The sequence below is a fragment of the Rhinolophus ferrumequinum genome, chromosome 25 (genome assembly GCF_004115265.2).
Source record: "Rhinolophus ferrumequinum isolate MPI-CBG mRhiFer1 chromosome 25, mRhiFer1_v1.p, whole genome shotgun sequence".
NCBI classification, from domain to species: domain Eukaryota; kingdom Metazoa; phylum Chordata; class Mammalia; order Chiroptera; family Rhinolophidae; genus Rhinolophus; species Rhinolophus ferrumequinum.
Window position 1 is genome coordinate 17,934,306 of NC_046308.1, and position 20,965 is coordinate 17,955,270.

At 37.5% G+C, this 20,965-nt stretch overlaps 1 protein-coding gene across 4 annotated transcripts in view; it reads right to left on the reverse strand.

The window, feature by feature from the left end:
- TTC28 (tetratricopeptide repeat domain 28) overlaps nucleotides 1-20,965 on the reverse strand; it is a 624,117-nt gene that overhangs the window by 282,209 nt on the left and 320,943 nt on the right. For 3 of the 4 annotated variants that reach the window (XM_033097458.1, XM_033097460.1, XM_033097459.1), the window contains 2 exons: nucleotides 13,602-13,874; nucleotides 12,570-12,700 (listed from right to left, as the gene is read on the reverse strand). In XM_033097458.1, the coding sequence (XP_032953349.1) occupies nucleotides 12,570-12,700; nucleotides 13,602-13,874 (404 nt within the window). Of the gene's footprint in view, nucleotides 1-2,639; nucleotides 2,715-12,569; nucleotides 12,701-13,601; nucleotides 13,875-20,965 lie in introns of those variants that run through there. The other variant, XM_033097461.1, reaches the window with a different exon arrangement.

The window sequence follows — 20,965 nt, forward strand, 5'->3', positions numbered from 1 at the left end:
GTGATTCACATTGATGCATTTTTGCCTTCCGATTAATTTAAAGATTAGAGCTATGAGAGACTGCTAGCACTATTCAAGATAAGCACTATCTGAGATAACAGACTTGTTTTTCTGTGCTCCCAATATGGTAGCCACTGGACACATGGGCTACTGAGCACACTGAAAATGTGGTTATTTTGATTGGGGAACTGCATTTTTTATTTTATTTAATTCTAATTAATTTAATTTAAAATAACCACAGGTGGCTAACAGCTAAAGCATTGGGCAATACAGCTGTAAAGATATTCTGATCTGGTGGTCCTGTTTACAGTGAACCAGCAACCAAGAGGGCTTCCAGAAGAGGTTGGCCCATTAACATATGGCTGGTCATTGCAAATCCAGGATTTGAATTTATATCTCCCAATTCCTAATTTGAAGTTCCTTCTACTCTGTAGAGAAAGAGAAAACAAAATGCAATGGCTAGAAGAGGACAGAGGTAGAGTGATGAGAAAAATAGAACTTGAAAAAAATATAGTTGAGAAAAATGGAACAGCTGAGGGCAGAATAATTTGTAAACATATCATGCATTATATAGTATACAGTAGTCCTCCCTTATCTGCAGGGCATATGTTCCAAGATCCCCAATGGACGCCTGAAACTGCAGATACGTAGTACCAAACCCTACATTTGTCTGTTCCTATACATACATACCGGTCATAAAGTTTAATTTATAAATTAGGCATTGCAAAAGGTTAAAAACAACTACTAATACTATAGAACAATGATAACAATCTATTATAATAAAAGTTATGTGAATATGGTCTTTCTTAAAACATCTTATTGTTCTGTACTCATCTTTCTCCCTTTCTCCTTGTCATGATATATGAGATAACATGCCTTATTAAGTGGAGAACTTTCAGCTTGTCACTTAAAGGAAGCATTTTATGGCTTCTCTTTGGCAGATCCAAATTGCGAGGACATTTGATCTGATGACCAAGACAACCCTGAGTGACTAACAGGTAGGCAGTGCATACAGCCTGGATACGACGGACAGAGGGATAATTCATGTCTCAGGAAGGACAGAGCAGGAAGGCCTGAGATGTCATCACGTTACTCAGAATGGCATGCAATTTAAAACTTATTGTTTATTCCTGTAATTTTCCATTTAATATTTTTGAACTGCGGTTGACCACAGTTAACTGAAAACTGTGGAAAGTGAAACCACGGTTAAGGGGGGACTGTACATACACACACATATTCACCAGCTGTGCAATTTCTTTTGAGGTAATAACTATTTTATCAGTAGGAGAAAAAGTTTTTATTACTCATTACAGGCCCAAAAGGTCTGGCTCGAATGACTTATAATACAAAGTACAAAGAGCATAATCAAGAAATTGATACCCTATCCGTATTCTTCACAAGTGTCTACTTTCCAAGTCTTACAGTCTTCAGTGATTTGAAGAGTTACAGCTTAACAATCTTTTTTCTTTCTCAAAAGCCTGTAAGACATACACCACTGAAAAGGCTGTCAAGCATTCCCTTCCTGAACTTAATACTGAGGATATTGTTCTAAAACGGGATGCATTTTACCTTTTAACCAACTCTCCTGAACTACTGGAAGTAAAACAATTATCTCACTACATTCCTTCTGTCTGTCTCTCTCTCTCACACACACCCCATAAACCTTTGTGTGGATTTCATATTAGCACAACCAATATATTAATATACATGGTGTAGAAAATGTCTGCAAAAAGGTCCAAGAAAAATAGCATTGTTTTTGGAGAAAGTGCTATAGTCAGGATGATGTCATCGAAAATCATCTAATGAATTTCCTGTAGCCACATCCTAAAGGAAATCCAAGAGGCTCAGTTTTCTCTTTTTGAGGGGGGGCAGGGTGGGGGAGGTCAGTAACTGTTCTTGTGAACCCACAGGTGTCATAAATTGGTAATGATTATGATCTACCTTTAATCTTCAAGATCACAAAGAGCGAAATTTCATTTTAAAAGATCTTTTCTGTGGGAGGCATTATCAGAATATAAAAAGCATCCTTACTGAATGTGAATTTTAGACTTTAGTTATGGACAGTGAAGAAACTGCAGAAAAGAAAGGATGAGTAGGCTTAGTTTGCATTTACTGCTGGGCTTCATAAGCTTCCTGTCCAGCTCTGAGTAAAACAAAGGCCACCATGCATAAGAACCAAGGACAGGAGAGCACTCTACTGTAAACCCTCAATGTGCTTCCTCAAGGCCAAAAAGTATTTGTCAACACTGGCCTGGAATACTACGGTCTGCCAGCAGATGTGAGCTCCTGAGGGCAAGGACCATGGAGTAATCATCTAGTAGCCACGGTCATTATAGTACCTGGGACACAGTAAGCACCCAGTTAACATGTGCTGAATGAATGAGTATGCAAATGAGAAGATCAATATGAATAATCTCTTTTCCTTTCTCTCCAGAAGCTGCCAGTTAAACAGTAGGGAAAAGACCACCATTACAAGCAAATAAATAATAAGTGCTATAAATGAGGGATCATGACAGTTACAGTTTGCCAATCAATTAGGGGGGAAAAATCTAATATTGTTATCAAGTGCTTATGGGTTTACACCAGCCTTTTTGGTGTGCAATCTGGGAAAATCTTTTAATCTAAAATATGTACAATACCTGTTCACCCAGCGATTCCACTCATCAGACACTAGTCTAGTCCTAAATGTGTACAAAGAGATTTGTACAAGGTCTTACTTGCTGCAACCATATCTGTAAAAGGAAAAAAAACCTTCCCTGAACCTTCCATCAGCAGATCAATGGCACAGCCATAATACGTATCACTGCAAAAGAAGTTCAAAAGAATGTAGTTGATCTGTGTGTGGTGACATGAAAAGAAGTTCAATACTATTAAGTGAAAAAAATTTGAAAAATGATATATTCCCACATATGAAAAACAAAACCATAATATAAAATGGGCTAGAGCCATGCTGTATAATACAAACATAATTTAAACTTTCTAGTAACCACATGAAATGTAAAACTAGAGTAAAATTAATTTTAATAACATATTCTACTTAATCAATGTATGCAAAATATTATCATTATACTATAATCAATATAAAAACTTAATAATGAGATATTTTACATTTTCTTCATTCTAAGTCTTTGAAGTCCAGTGTGCATTTTACATTTAGAGCACATTTTAATTCAAACTACTCCCATTTTTTAAAGTATAGTTGAGACACAATATTGTATTAGTTTCAGGTGTATAACAGTGATTCCACATTGTATCCCTTATGATGTGATCATCACAATAAGTCTAGTAACAATATGTCACTGTATAAAATTATTACGATGTTACTATGTTGTATTATTCCCTGTGCTGTACATTACAGCCTCATGACTTATTTCACTTTATAACTGTTTGTACCTCTTATAACAAACTTATAACAAGTTTGTACCTCTTATTCCTCTTCACCTTTTGCAACCATCCTCCCATGCCATCCCCCCCCCAGCCCCCCCCCCCGCCTCTGGCAAACATCAGTTTGTTCTCTGTATCTATGAATCTGTTTCTGTTTTGTTTTGCTCGTTTGGGTTTTTTGGATTTTTTCTCACATATAAGTTAAATCATATGATATCTGTCTTATTCTGTCCGACTTATTTTACTTAATATAATATCCTCTAGGTCCATCCATGTTGCTGCAAATGGCAAGACTTCATTCTTTTTATGGTTCAATAATATTCCATTATACACACACATGTATCCCACATCTTCTTTATTCATTCATCTATGTTGGACACATAGGCTGTTTCCATCTCACATATATCTATATATTTATCTTATCTATCTATCTATCTATCTACCTTAGTATATACATATATGTATACATATATACAGTGCCAAAAAATGTATACACATTGTAAGAGATGTTATCTATGCTCAAGCAGTACTTTGCCACAATGGACGCTGATGGTAACCACTCTGAGCACTTTTTGTAATTGCAGAAGTAAAACGTGACTTGTATTCATCTTTTGTTACAGGTGTATATTGAGTATTACAATTAATACATTTTTTCCTTTCTTAAATATGTATACATTTTTGGCACTGTGTGTGTGTGTGTGTGTGTGTGTGTGTGAATGTTTATAGCAGCTTTTTCATACGAGCCCATGTCCATCACACTTAGAAGATTTATGTAATTTCCACGGTTACATGATTTTTTTTTCCGCATCTGTTTTTTTTTTTTTTAAAGTTTATTGGGCTGACAATTGTTAGTAAAATTACATAGATTTCAGGTATACAATTCTGTATTACAGCATCTATAAATCCCATTGTGTGTTCACCACCCAGATTCAGTTCTCCTTCCATCACCATATATTTGATTCCCCTTACCCTCATCCCCCACCCGCCAGCCCCCTTACCCTCTGGTAACCACTAAACTATTGTCTATATCTATGAGTTTTTGTTTCTCATTTGTTTGCCTTGTTCTTTTGTTGTTTTGGGTTTATATACCACATATCAGTGAAATCATATGGTTCTCTGCTTTTTCTGTCTGACTTATTTCGCTTAGCATTATACTCTCAAGATCCATCCATGTTGTCACAAATATTCCTATATCATCTTTTCTTACCGCCGAATAGTATTCCATTGTGTATATATACCACAACTTCTTTATCCATTCATCTATCGTAAGACATTTTGGTTGTTTCCATGTCTTGGCCACTGTAAACAAAGCTGCAATGAACATTGGAGCACACGTGTCTTTATGTATAAATGTTTTCAGATTTTTTGGGTAGATACCCAGGAGAGGGATTGCTGGGTCATATGGTAATTCTATTCATAATTTTTTGAGGAACCTCCACACTACATTCCATAATGGCTACACCAACAGTGTATGAGGGTTCCTTTTTTTCCACAGCCTCTCCAACACTTGTTACTATTTGTCTTGTTGATGGTAGCCATTCTGACTGGGGTGAGGTGATATCTCATTGTGGTTTTTATTTGCATTTCTCTGATGATTAGTGATGTTGAGCATTTTTTCATATGTCTATTTGCCATTTGTATGTCCTCTTTGGAGAAATGTCTCTTCAGGTCCTCTGCCCATTTTTCAATTGGGTTGTTCATTTTTTTGTTGTTGAGTTTCATGAGTTCCTTGTATATTTTGGATATTAGCCCCTTATCGGAGGCACTGTTTGCAAAAATCTTCTCCCATTCAGTTGGTTGCCTCTCTATTTTGTCGATGGTTTCTTTTGCTGTGCAGATGCTTTTAAGTTTCATATAGTCCCGTTCATTTATTTTAGCTTTTACTTCCCTTGCCTTTGGAGTCAAATTCATAAAATGCTCTCTGAACCCAAGGTCCATAAGTTTAGTATCTATGTTTTCTTCTTTGCAGTTTATTGTATCAGGTCTTATGCTTAAGTCTTTGATCCATTTTGAATTAATTTTGGTACATGGTGACAGATAGCAGTCCAGTTTCATTCTTTTGCACGTGGCTATCCAATTCTCCCAGCACCATTTATTGAAGAGGCTGTCTTTTCTCCATTGTATGTTTTTTGCTTCTTTGTCAAAAATTATCTGTCCATATTTATGTGGTTTTATTTCTGGGTTCTCAATTCTATTCCATTGGTCTATGTGTCTGTTTTTCTGCCAATACCATGCTGTTTTGATTATTGTAGCCCTGTAGTACAAGCTAAAATCAGGGAGTGTGATACCTCCAGTATTGTTCTTTATTCTTAAGATTGCTTTGGCTATTCGGGGTCTTTTGTGGTTCCAAACAAATCTGATGATTTTTTGTTCTATTTCTTTTAAAAATGCCATTGGGATTTTGATGGGAATTCCATTAAATCTGTATATTGCTTTGGGTAATATGGCCATTTTAACTATGTTGATTCTTCCAATCCATGAGCACGGAATGTCTTTCCATTTCTTTGTGTCTTCTTCAATTTCTTTTAAAAATGTCTTATAGTTTTCAGCATATAGGTCTTTCACATCCTTGGTTAAGTTTATTCCTAGTATTTTATTCTTTTTGCTGCAATTGCAAAAGGAATTGTTTTTTGCATTTCTTTTTCTGAGATTTCATTGTTAGTATATAGGAATGCAATGGACTTTTTGTATGTTGATTTTGTAGCCAGCAACTTTACTGTATTCATTGATTGTTTCTGATAGCTTTTTGGTGGAGTCTCTAGGGTTTTCTATATATAGCCAGGGTTATATGTTAATAAGGAACCCAACCAAAGTTCCATTCCAAGTTTGTCTAATATCTAAGTTCACACTCTCAATCACTATACTACACTTGAAAGAAATTATCAACTTATTGCTGCAGCTTCAAGATACACTCATAGATCTAAGTAGTAGATACCTTCTCTCTTTTGCTTACAAGACAGTGTCAATTAAAAAGTGTGAAAATTCTGAGAGAAGCCTACTGCAAAACTCTAGGCAACAGAAGGCAGAAAAGAGGAGGCAGAAAAGAGATTTCTATTAGAGAAAGAGGAGAACCCGGTAATAAAACCAAACGTGAGGGTGAGGTGGCATGAGTAATTGGACAAGTGTTAAGTAGAAGTAGGTACAGATTGGGGCTAAGTCAGGAACACTGAATTGAAGGTGGGTGTCCAGGCAGCAGTTGGATAAAGAAATATGAGGCTCAGGAGAGAAATCAGACCGATAAAAAAAACTTCAGTCATCAGCATATTTGCATATCAGATTCCATGAATAGAGAACAATGTCTCTAGTACAAGATAATTTATGCACTCTTCTGACAATTAATATTAGCTCACAGGAAGGTCTCTGTGGGCACCTGAAATTAATTTTGAAACCATTAAAGCAGACAGAAGGTTAGTTAGAATGAAAAATCCTATGGAGAAGGTATCACTTCCCCTATTAAGTATCTGAGAGTAATCTTGTAAAAGAAAAACCTATTGCTCTTTAAGGTAAGTGGACAAAGTGGTTTCAGGCTGCTATCTTGCTACTCTGGGAAAATTTTTTTAATGCATTATACCTAAAATATCAGAGGCAGAAAGATGCAGCTTGGTATCCTCGCCAGTCAGAACATTTACAGTGGTTAATTTTTGTTTCAAAAGACAGTTTCCTATTTTTATTTCAATATCAAAATACAGTTGACTTGAACAACCTGGGTTTAAACTGCATGGATCCACTTACATGTGGATTTTTTTCAATAGATATACAGTCGGTGCTCTTTATCCCTGGGTTTCCCATCAGTGGATTCAACCTACTGGTTTTTTTAATACTAAAAGCAATATTTTCTATATGTGGTTGGGAATCCATGGATGCAGAGGGCCACCTGTATGCACTGTCCTACACCATTTTATATAGGGACTTGAGCATCCATGGATTTTATTATCTGTGGGGGGTCCTGGAACCAAGCTCCCATGGATATTGAGGGACAACTGTAGTCAAAAGTTATATTCTATTGCATGGGGATAAGCACCCCAAGCTCTGCGTTGTTCTAGGGGTAACTATAATGCTAAAGGGAAACCAAAGTACAATTTGAGGTCACAGATACAATGTAAGAGCAGGATAACCATAAAAAAAGTACATTTCTGAACTTTATATACTCATGAAGGTATGCATTTTGGTACAGTTTTTGATTGGGGGAAGAGTTCTCAAAGTTCTAACCCATATAATAATTAAGAAGGGAAAAAAGTAGGGGTGTAACGTACATAAAGAAATGCATAAAATTATCATTATTTACAGAAATTTCCATCACGGAAAAATCCAAAGAAATAAGCAAAAAATTATGAGCTACAATGAGAATTTTCACATGACCAATAACAAATCATGCAAAATAAACATCTTGCCTATATGTCATCAATAGCTAGTTAAACACACACACACACAATGAAAAAAATCTCCCACTTCCAACAAGATGCCTTAAATATCTAGGGAAAAAAATCTCCCAAAAAGTGTAAATAAATCAGTGAGGGGCATAAAAGAGTAAATGGAGGAACAGACCAGGCTCTCGAACAGAAGATAGACTACTGAAAAGACATCAAATTATCCATAAGTGATACTTAAATTCAGTACACTTTCAATAAGAATCCCAATGAAAGAGTCTCCAAAATTTGACAAAATAATTTTAAAGTTCATTTGCAGGAGTGGGAAAGGAAGAATATCCCATACATTTTTAAAAAGAATATTGGTATGGAACTTGTAGCAGATATAACATGTATTATAAAGTAACAATAATTAAAACTGTGTATTAGAACACAAATTGTCCAACAGCTCAGTGGAACGATACAGCAACGCCCAGAATCAGATCAATATAAAACAACCAATATCACAAAAGAAACAATTAGGTCGAGTTTTAAACCTCCTTATAAAAGAAATATGAGCATAAAACATTTTATACAAGAAATTTTCAAAACATAATCAAGCCTGGGACTGGTTGGTTAGCTCAGATGGTTAGAGCGTGGAGCTCTTAACAACAAGGTTGTTGGGCCTCTGTGAGCTGCGCCCTCCACAACTAGATTGAAACAACTAACTGACTTGGAGCTGATGGGTCCTGGCAAAACACACTTTAAAAAAAAAGGTCATCCCCCAAAGAGATCAAAGAAATTCAAAGTAAAACAATAAGATACCAGGTATTGTTTTTTTTTACATATCAAATTGACTTTTTAGTTTTAATAGTAATGCCTCATGTTAGCTAGTGCAAGGAAATGAAACCTTTGATACACTGCTGGAAGGACTGAAAAAAGATACAGCCTTTTTGAGGGCAATTTACAGTATCAGAAGCCTTGATATGTTTTTGCCAAGTGAGCCCACTTCCAAGAATTTGACCAAAGGAAATGATGAGAGATATGTTCAAAGATTTATCTACAAATATTTTTTCCATATTTTATAATACCAAATATTTTGAAACAAACTAAATGTGTAACAGTATGGGGACAGCTTTGCTGGATAGAGCAACCTTGGTTGTAGATCATTGCTTCTCATCACTTGGAATATTTCCTGCCAATCCCTTTTGGCCTGCAAAGTTTCTGTTGAGAAATCAGCTGACAGTCTAATGGGGGCTCCCTTGTAGGTAACTAACTACTTTTCTCTTGCTGCTTTTAAGATTCTCCCTTTGTCTTTAACCTTTGGCATTTTAATTATGATGTGTCTTGGTGTGGGCCTCTTTGGGTGAAAGCATTAAGAAATACAAACTGGTAGTTAATACAGTATGGGGAATATAATCAACAGTGTTGTAAAGATCATGCAAGGTGCCAGATGGGCACTGGACTTATCAGGGGGATCACGTCATAGACTGTGTAGATGCCTGACCACTGCGCTATACACCTGAAGCTGAAGTAGAATAATATTGAATGTCAATTATAAGTAAGTATGTAGGTATATGTAGTCACGGAACATGGAGTACAACATAGGGAAGATAGTCGATGGCATTGTAACAGCTATATAAGATGTCAGAGGGGTAGTAGCTTGGGGGGCTGGTTACCACTTTATAAAGGGTTTAAACATCTATTAGTTGCTTTGTACACCTGAAACTAAAAACAAAACCAAACAAAAAAAAACAGTATGTGGACATATTAAATAAATCATAATAAAGCCATAAGACTTTCAGTAAAATATTTAAAAATTAGTGGGAAAATATTAATGAAAAACAAATTATAAAACAGTATTGCAATAGGATTTCAATTTTTGTTTCAATAGATAAAAACAATTATAACTGTATATATGACCAAAAGATTATACCCAAAATATTAACAGGATGGTAAGCTTACAGTTGGTTATTTTCATGTATTTTTTATGTAACTGAATAAAACTAATAAATACTGCCTTTTATAAAAACCAAGAGCCTGTGACTATACCGAATAGGATGATGAAAAATATCTGACCTTTGCTAAAGGCATGAACTATCTTATCACTCAGCAAAACATGACTGATAATGCTGCCCAGGTTTTAGAACCCCATATGCCAATTTCTATGTCTCACTCAGGGGCCAACTTGAGCCCCACGTGTTTCACAAAGCTTCCCAAGTCTATACCAGTCTCTGTCTCCTCTAGAATTCCAGAATCTTAGCAGTGATTAAGAGAACACTCATCATTTATTGCTCAAGCAGTGTTTTAATATTTTTGTTGTGTTAAAGTTCTGACTCAAAGAGAACATGAGCCCCTCAAGGGGAGTGACCCCACACCTTCCACCTAGACCTTGAACCCCCAGCACAGTGCTTTGTGAGCAGACCTCACACTTAACCGAGTTAAATCCCAGAAGACTGGTCAACTAAAACTTCGGATCTAAACAAAATACATATTATTGTTATAGTTCCCTTTAGACATTTTATATATTCCTTTAAGTTCTGAACCAATATTAACTCCAGTCTTAACAATTGGTAGCTGGATTCAGGGATGGGGGAATAAAGATTTCCAGTTAATTGCAGGTAGGCAAGAAGCAGCACTCAAATACAACCTTAAAAATGAAGAGAAATGGTAAGAAAATAACATCAAATTTATCAAGAAAACTAATGGTACCCTGTAATTCCAGAGGCAAACACTACAGAAAAGACACACAGTGAGAGAAAAGAGAAATTCTACAGGTCAATCTAGAAATCAGATAAATATGCTTTGGCAACACAGGGCAGCTAGCATGGGCTAGAAACCAGAACATCCCAGAACAAGCCTTCTGCTGCAGTCAAGCTATGGCTAACCAGCAACCAGAATAGGCCAGAGTAGAAGGGGAATGGCCAACAGAGGGTTGTAAAAATTGTTAAGGTTTTGATAACTTGAGACGTTGAGGAGACCCTTAATTATAGTAGCTGGACATTCTCTACCTACCCCCAGAGGGGAGAAGGAAATAGGTTTAAAAATCAATCTCAGGGTCTCTTACTTATACATAAAAGGGATTTCCCACTCGGCATGCTTGTGAACTACTGCAGTAGTGGTTAAGCAGAGGCCAACGGAAGGGGACAGAGGGTGTCTGTGGTAGGTGACACCTCTAAGATGGAAAGGTTTTGGGCAGGGAACTGGTACCCATATTATCTCAAGGTCCCTTTCATCCTTATAATTCAATGATTTCTTCATAACTACTGTAATGTCTATGAAAACTACTGTAAAGTCTATGAAACCCAGATAACACAGGCTACAGAAAATTACACTATTAAGAGGAAAAGCAGAAAAATTTCCTGTCTCCTTTTTAATACCTATGACAATCCTATGCCCCTAATTAAAAGCCTTTCTACTCTAGCCAGTAATTGGGCTAATATACATATCCCAAAGGTTAAGAAAATGGAGTACAAATGCCGTTCTTGACGTATTTATAACTGTCTCTTCATTAAATGGCCCTATCTAGACAACTATGCTGTTTTAGTTCTTAAACATGACTCTCACTTCTTAATGCCATCAGTATATCTGCCTCGAGAAGCCTGATTCCTCTTTTCATTCTCTTAACATCAAGAAATCAGATTGTATGGCTTATAAGAAATGTTTGTAAGCTAAGAGTGAATAGACAAAGAGAAAACTGTTTAGGTAATTCTCTTGAGAATAAAATTGCCAAAAGTCCATGGCCCTCAATTGTCTTATTTTGGTAGCTTTCAAAGGCTTTTTTCTGACGCCCATGGATGAGAGAGACGTTGCAGAAGTCCACTCTTCCCAAAGGGAGATTCCAGCACACTGTTGGTACAAAGCTGTTTCCCTCCCCAGTTCCTTCCTATTGTTCTAGAGACTTCAAGATATCGGGTCATTTAAATAATATAATTACTCTCCATAATGTCCCGTAGTGAAATTCTGCAGTATAAACGTACCTAAACATATTTCCCAACACATAGATTGATTCGTAAATTTATTGTTGCCTCTGCTTTTAACTGTCTCTTCCTTATTAATAATATTATATTATAAGTACCATCTATGGAATTCCATTATAGAATTCCAGGTACCATGCTAAGTACTTTACATATATTATTAATAATCCTATCGACAACTGTGCATGGAATAAATAGAATCGTCATTTTCTGAGTAAGAAGTTAGAGGCAAAAAGGGTTAAGTAATAACTTCCCCAAGATGGCAGATCCAAGAAGCACTGGAGCAGGGATTCAAATCTGGGTCTATCTCACTCCAAACCCCACCCTCTTTCCACTCTGTAGGCACCTTCTCGTCATGTCCCATCTCCTAGGTGTCAGGTCTCTGAGAATATTACACTTCATTTCTCTAATGAAGACTGGGATGATATTTCTTTATCATTACAATTCAAGTCTCTGAATCAGACTTCATATGCTTCTACCACCTGAGTTAAAAATCCACTGAAGAAACAACAGGAAGGGTTTGCAGTAATAATACTCTATCTCAAATAAAGCATAATGTGTGCTTCCTTCATTTAATGAATATGTCACGATAATATAGCTTTTTGCTAATTTTACGGATGTCTGCTCCACAGCACATTTGAGGAGAATCAGAAGAGCGCATCAGACCGTACAGTTAGAGCCTGAGGTCAGGGGCCATGTCTTATCTCTGTATGCCCAGGCCTCTCCATGGCAGACGCCCAACGCCTGGTTGTTGATGAAATACAGAAGCAACGATGATCAACTTCTAAAAGTAACATTTTAAGGTACCTAAGACGTTTTGTTTCCAAAAAGAAGTGTTTTGCGTGTGCAGGTGACCTCCTACCTCTCGGTCCTTGAGCTTCATGGCGAGCACCAGCTGATGCCTGTGGTTCGTGAGAGCCTCCCGGTAGTTTCCTTTGGAGAAGAATGCAGAGCCTAGATTCCCGTGAGCTCGGCATTCTCCTGTCTGGTCACCTGCATGGGTTGAAAACAGTAGACTTCTCTAAGTTACAGCATTGTTTTAACATACAATGGCCATCTTAACCGAAGAGCCACAGACTTGCTAGCTAAGATTTCACTTGCCTTCTTTTAGAAAAGTACTTTCTTCTTCTCCCAGACTACATGTGGGAAGTTGTCCTAGGACTTAAATCTCTGGATAACAACTGTTATTGTTGTTATACAACTGCAGCCAGGGACATGGGTGTCCTGGAAATGAGAGGTTAAAGACTTTGGTACAAACCAGCTGCTGTTTGAGTCACTTCATTGCTCCGCTAATGACTGTTGGTTCTAAACAACCATCAGCTTGTTGGTTCGGTCATTTGACTCCAAACCTACTACCACACGTTGCTCCTTTACAAGCACGCCGATGGCCGATTCGCCACATCCCTTCTCTTACTGCAATCCCATCCCGCAAGCCCGTGAAAAATCATCGTGACAACAATCGCAAGTATGAGCCACACTTATTTGACAAACGAGGAAATGGCAGCACAGAGAGCTTAGACAACTTGCTGAAGGTCACCCTGCTAGTAAGTGGCAGGGCCAGGACTCTGAACACAGCCGTCTGGCTCCGGAGCCCACACTCGGAACACGGCACTGTTCCATCTCCTCCAACACCATGATGGTGCATTCTAACATGGGCAAAAATTACAATTAAGATGAAAGATTCACCCACCAATACACTCATTTGGGATATTACATCTGGGAGCCCAACTCTCTGAGGAGGGCAATGAATATGTTAATCCACATCTCTTGGCCTTTGGGGCCGATGGAAAGCCCTGAAGAACCCGGTCCTCTAAAACATCCCCATTCACGCCGGTTAATCGGCTTCCTTGAGCTCCTCCCTGTACTGAAACAAAGGAGAGAAGCGTAACTCTACCTAAGGTCTTGGCTACATCCAAGTCCTGCTGCATGTATCCAGTGCTCTTCTCTGTGTTTCCGAGAGACCAGTAGGCACTGCTCAGGGCAGAGAAAACGGAACCTCTCAGTTTGAGGCTGCAGGTGCCAATCTTCAGAGCGGCTTCTAAGACAACCACAGACGCCCCGTGATGGCCCGCTGTCAGCAGTTCCTGCCCCACCACAGACACCACCACAAAGGGACTCTTGTCCAGTTTCATTTTCTGAAGCTGCTGGTAAGTGGGCTCGAGGGAGTCTGAAGAAAAAGAAAAGAAGAAAAGGTAGGAGAATACACAAACCACTCTATTCTGTATGCTCTAGAAACAAATGTTTACCACACCTTTTTTGGCCTATTTCAAATACAGACCCTTCAACCTTTCATCTAGGACCACCCTCCCTGTCCATGTAGCCACATGACTTTGTAACACCAACCTCAGTCCACTTACTTCCTTCTCTTCACTATAGAATGCATGTGCCACACTTGTCCTCTTTTGGTCTTTCTTTGAACATGACACATCCCTTTCCCCAAAAGGTTTTCCCTTTTCTGTCCTGCTGCCCTCTCAAAATATGATATGCTTCAAGGTCCACCTGGTTTATACAGTATCCCTAGGCCCTCCAGACCACATGAACCCTTGCATTTAAACTTCTGCTGCATTTTTATAGTTAGTATCGCAGTTTGGTCCTAAACTATTTCAGAATTGTTCCATGCGTGTTAATTTTAAAAAGGTTTTCCTAGCTAAATCTGAAGACCGCTGCAGGACTGTTTAATACTTTATTAAAACTCCATAGCAATTAGCACAAGATGGGCACTAAATAAAAAACCTGCCATTGCCACACAGGTGGACGTCCCTAACGTACTTAGGGATCAATAAATGTTTGTTAAACCTGAATCTGAATGACTGATTAATAGATCCCGTCCAACTCTTTCCCTAGAAGACGCAGTAAGAAAGGTTCTCCCAACAAAATATCTGCCATCCTCACTGGCAACCCAGTTTCCATTGCTGCTTCTGAGACGAATATGACCAAATAAAAATATATTATCAATTTTTATTGTGGTGACAAATGAAACCAAAAATGAGTTTTCTAAGATAAGGTAGAAGACCAAATTAATGTTGATCTCATTTTACTTTCATGTGGTGTTTGAAAGGACACAGATTAGGGGTAAGGAAGCCACAAGGAGATTCTTTCTATGTGAAGCTAGATTTGAATACAGACGATCTCTAAGATCCTTTTCCTGCTTCTCTTTCCTTACTTTTAAGACAATTGCAGAGCTAATGACTATAAGCATACAATGAGGTGGCACTTATAACGCATTTGTTGCTAGCTTTCCTGAAAAACCATCTCACATTAGTTTCCACTGTGCACATGTGAAAAACTATAAAAGGTTGGTCTCTTTAAATCGTGAATCTCTCAGCCAACAGTACTGTATTAAAATGTAATTTTTACAATTTATGACTTCAAACCTCAACTCTCCATTAATGAGCTCTCGTCTGAATCAACATTACCATGTAAACCTGAAACCTACTGGTGCCTAAAGAATTTGTTCCCTTCAATCAGATCACTAAACAGAAAACAAAGAACATTTTTACACCTGTCAAGATGCAAGCAGTACATAGAACCAGCAAATACTAGCAGACCAGTAGGGTTAAATACAGGCACAAGAACCCAGGAATTGCCAGAATAGAAAAGAACAATACTATACTGAAATAACTGAGCAGGATTTTGGGGGTACCCACTAATGGCTTTGGCAGCCAATGATGAGCATTTCAATACTCAGATACTTCTTTTCTAAAACAAGGGTATTGTCTACGCATCCCACTAAATAATTAGCAGAAGCAAAAACAATAGAATTTTAGAGCTAAAAGGACCTTGACAATACCTTTGTTTTAGAAATGAAGAATCTGAGTATTGAAGTGGTTCACCCAAGGTCAGACAGCCTGGGACAGAGCTAAGACAAGAATGCATTGCTGGGCTCTAGGTCCAAGCCCTGTGATAGCACACCAGGCAAAACTCCTAGCCGTTCACAAAAGAAACCAATCTTGCCTGGTTTTAAGTAAAAAAGAAATGCACTGAGCGGCTATTTGGAAGGGTGGAAAACCAGGCCTCCAGGCCCACAGTCAAAATCCTGCCACAAAAGCTCCCTGGGTGAAGGCAACATAACTGTTGCAACTACACACAGGATACCACAGCTTGCAACGCTGCCTCCACCACTACAGAATGCCCCCCTTAGAAAATGGTTGTCACTATTACCACCTACACCACCAGAACAGATTTGGTGGTATCCTTTCTTCTTTGAACCTTTAGCTCCTGAATCAAAAGTGGGGTCTCAGGTTCAAAGAAGGATGGGAAAATTAGGATCTAATGTTTTCAGCTTTTGTAGTGGAAGGCAGGAGGCAGAAGTACAAGATAAGGAATTCCCAAAACATAGGAAGAGTGTTCAGGCACGGACAGTCCAAAATGACTGACGGTCAGCAAAGATACTATGCTTCAGCTGGTGATTTTTTTAATCATAGCAATCATGGCTATATTCAAAAGAAAAGGCATCTAATTAAACCTCTAAAACTACACAACAATGGGAAGAAGAGAACATTACCACGGGACTGAGGGAAACACTAGGAATATCCTGTCTTCCTCCCCCACCCCCAGAAATCATCAATGTTACAAATTTCTACTAAATAAAAATGAAATTGAAGGAACAAGAGGTAAAAAATCAAATTTCCATTTTCAGTATATATAGGAAAGACAATATAAACACATTAAACGATAAATCAGTGTGGTGGTCCCTCAAAAAATTAAAAATAGAACTACCTTATGATCCAGCAATTCCACTTCTGGATATTTATCCAAAGAAATTGAAAATACAAATTCGAAAAGACACATGCATCACTATGTTCACTGCAGCATTATTTATAATAGCCAACTATGGAAGCAACCTAAATGTCCATCAGTAGAGGACTAGTTAAAGAAGATGTACATATATGCAATGGAATATTACTCTGCCATAAAAAAATACTGAAATCTTACTATTCGCAACAACATAGATGGACCCGGAGGGTATTATGTTAAGTGAAATAAGTGAGACAGAGAAGGACAAATACCATATGATTTCACTTATTTGTGGAATCTAAGAATCAAAATAAACAAACAAACAAAACAGAAATGGACTCACAGAGAGAACAAATTGATGGTTGCCAGATGGGATGGGGATTGGGGTGGGGTAGGTAAAAAAGGAGATAGGATTAAGAAGTACCACATTGGCAGTTACAAACTAGTCTCGGGGATGTAAAGTACAACACAGGAATATAGTCAATAATATTGCAATAAATATGTATCGTGCCAGACGGGCACTAGACGTATTGGGGGGATCACTTTGTAAGTTATATAAATGTCTAACCACAACATTGTACACCTGAAACTAATATAATATTGAATGTCAACTGTAACTGAAAGAATTAAAATTTAAAAAAAAAATTAAAAAATAAAAATTTAAAAGATAAATTATAATGCAAGCTTATATACAGTACATATTATAAGAGTTTGGAAAAGGGAGTGATTATCAAGGGTAATCAGAAAACTTCATGGAAGCAGAAATTGGTATCTTGAAGAAAGGGTAGGACTTAGACAAGTTATTTTTTCTGACAGTAGAAGGTATTCTAAGCAGAAGGTTTTTCCTAACCAAAGGTCCAGGAGAAGACAGGTACGTGGAATGATAGGAAATGATGAACAGGCCAGCTGGAATGGAACAGAGAATATTTATAGGGAAGAAAACTAATGTGGAAAAATGGAGAAAATACTGAGCTAAGGATAAAAGACCTGGCTTTCAAAGCCACATAGCCTAAGTCTTTTCATTTTGTCAAATGTATCGATTGTGATTGAGGTGATGGTTGTATACATGTCTATACATACGTGTATAAATATATACACATGTATATATACATATATGGACCTATGCATGTATCTATGCATGTGTGCACACATGTATACACACAAAAGTCCATTTCACTTTATGTAAATTAAAAAGTGTTTCAACGTCAAATTTCTCTGCTTTTGGCTGTAATTATGTCTCATTTGTCCACACTTACTAATCAGAAGCTCTGGTTATCACCTGTATATGCATTTGATGAGTAAAAGTGGTATGGAACTTTTTTTAATGTATAAAAATTTATAGGCTACATTCGGTGATCACCAAGATTCTTTTTAACTACACTATTTTATGATTCTAATTCCTATTCTAGAGTAAACTTAGTAGGCTGCTAGCAAAGGGACTAATTTTATGATTTAATAAGGCTAGGTGGAACAGAGTTTTGGCAGCCTGTACCTATTAAGATGTTTTTCTTTCTAGAAACTATGCATAACATACGAAGTAGCCAATGTCAAACCAACTCCTTAAGAATGTAAAGGCCCTTTACAACATTCATTGAACAGCAGTTATGTGCTTTCAAAATGTAAAGGCTTTAAGAATTTAAGATGAATAAAATCACATTTTCCTGACAGTTGAAGAGCTCGTAGGAATATAGTTGAGGCTAATAATAAACAAATAATCACACTCTGCTAAGAGGTACATAGTAGGTCCTCAAATAACATTGTTTCATTCAACATCATTTCATTACAGCACTGATGAATGCCATAGGAACTTAATTTTTGTTTATATTAAGCAGCCTATGGTAACACTGGTTTCATTATATGTCATTTAGCTTAAAGTCACAGAACCTAGCAATGATGTTAAGTGAGGATTTATTATACTATATTTCATCAGTTCTGAGATGTACATTTATTCACATATTAACATCTTTGAATTTGAGATTTCATATCTGTGAACTCAGGGCTGCCTTACAACGATCTGTCACTTCTATGTCCTAATAGGCCTAGAAGAGCTCTTTCAGTGTATATAAAATAAAAAGTTAAGCGACAAGAAAGAATTATGTCTTCATTTAATGATCAGCATTTTCTTTTCTCTTTCAGTAATACAAAATAATGATACAACTTTCAATCTAGAGTTCTTAGTATTGGTAGGATACCCTATGGGCCGCAAAGGAGAAAGGTACTAAATCCACTCAGGAAGGTCTGGGAATGCTTTCCAAAGAAAGTGACACCAGAATAGAAAATGGAGATATGGGAACCAGTGTTTTCCAAAAACTGCAGATGGACTGCATTTTGGAGATGAGAATGAAAAGATATGATATAAGATTTCTTCTACTATAGAGGTTGGCCTCTATCATGCAGGCAATGGAGAAAATGCAGAATTATGAATAAGAGAATAACAGGTCAGACTCATATTTTAGACAGTTCATTCGGGAAGGATAGCAAAGGACTGATTTAGACGAGATAAAAGCTTAAAAAAAAACAATAATAATAAATAACCAGTTAGAGGAAAAGTCCTGTATTTGCAATGACAGAACAGATGGAAATCAAGGGATAAATTTCAGACATATACAGAATTAAAAAAAAACCAAACTTATAGAATTTGAGGAAAATGTATTTAATAGGCACAATGCCTTATTCCAAAGGAATGATACTCTACTGTCTCCTATGGATCATCTTCATGGTAACTAACATTTTTACAGACTTCAATCTATCTAAGGCACTACAAAGACATTCGGGAGCTTTCCAAGGTATTCTGATAACAGTTTCCATGACTAAAAAGGCTTCAACTTTCTTAAAAACCTGGTGATACCACTAGCAATTATCCTTGGATATGTCACTAAAATATAGTACTGGGGCAGACGGGTGGCTCAGTTAATTAGAGCGTGAGCTCTGGGTAACAGGGCTGCCGGTTCGATTCCCACATGGGCCAGCGAGTTGCACCCTCCGCAACTAGAATGAAGTCAATGAGCTGCCGCTCAGCTCCCGGGTGGCTCAGTTGGTTGGAATGCGGGTTCTCAACCACAAGGTTGCGGGTTTGACTCGCGCTAGGGATGGTGGGCTGCACCCCCTGCGACTAACAACGGCAACTGGACCTGGAGCTGAATTGCGCCCTCCACAACTAAGATCAAAAGGACAACAACTTGACTTAGAAAAGTCCTGGAAGTACACACTGTTCCCCAATCAAGTCCTGTTCCCCTTCTCAAATAAAATCTTTTTAATAAATAAATAAAATAAAATAAAAATAAAATATAGTACTGAACTGCAAAGCCAGAAGACTGGGAAAAACAATTCTGGAATGATTCTCCAAATAGGGATCCAAAGAAAGAATAGTACCTATTAACAAAGTAAGAAGTAAGCAAAGTATTATGAGGATAAAGTACTCCCAAAAATAACAAAATTTAGAGGTAAGTTTTACAATATTCACTTAATTTTAATTTTTACCTTTCTTAAGCTAATTCCTTAAAGAGGAAACGAAATTAAAAACCATTCAGCTTGTCACAAAAAGACAAATATTGTATAATTCCACTTATATAAGATACCTAGAGTAGTCAAACTCATAGATATAAAATAGCATGGTATTTGCCAGGAGCAGTAAGGAGAGTGAAGTGGGAATTATTGTCTAATGGGTACAGAGTGCCTTTGGGAAGATGAGAAAGTTCTGGAAATGGATGGTGGTGATGGCTGCATGATACTGTAAATGTACTTAATGCCACTGAATTTTATAACTGAAAATGGTTAAATGGTCAATTTTATGTTACGTATATTTTACCACAATTAAAAAAACACATTGGTTCGAACTAAAAGCAAAACTTAACCCTCCTCAAAAAAAATGAAAGCAAACACAACTGGCATGTTTAGCACTTTGTCTAAGCCACATCACATTTTTCTGAGCTTCTTTGTGTATTTATTTATATTCAACTTCATTAAAAAAGATTGAAAGGACTTCTACAGAAATAAGGTGGAAAATATAGAAGTCAAAGTGAGTGGAAAGTAAGAGTAGGAAATAAAGCTCAGCATACAGACAGGCCTAAAGGTGGCCAGACACTGGGCTCTCTGCTTCATACAAGACAAAGCAAAAGGATAAAGGATCCCTTTAAAAATTCCCAGACCTTTCAGGTAAAAATATACTAACACTCAGGAGAAACTCAGCTTTTCCTGGAACTGAGGCCTGGGAGAAAGTTCTCCAAGGAGTGCTCAGCCAAAGGACCATGTGTGTCCTACAGTTTTGATTCCACACCCCCAACACTGTACAAGAGCAGGATGGTTATTGCTGCGACTTCTATTCCTCCTCGGTGAGAAGAGAAGCACCCCACTACAGAGCGGAAGGCATCCTACCAGGTGCCTGCCTTTACCTGCTAGTATTTGATTCTCAACACAACATTAGGCGCTAGACATTATCGTTTCCCTTTTACAGATAAGGACTGAGGTGTACAGAAAGGAAGCAACCTTGCTCAGTCAATGGAAGAGCAAGTGGCAGTGCTG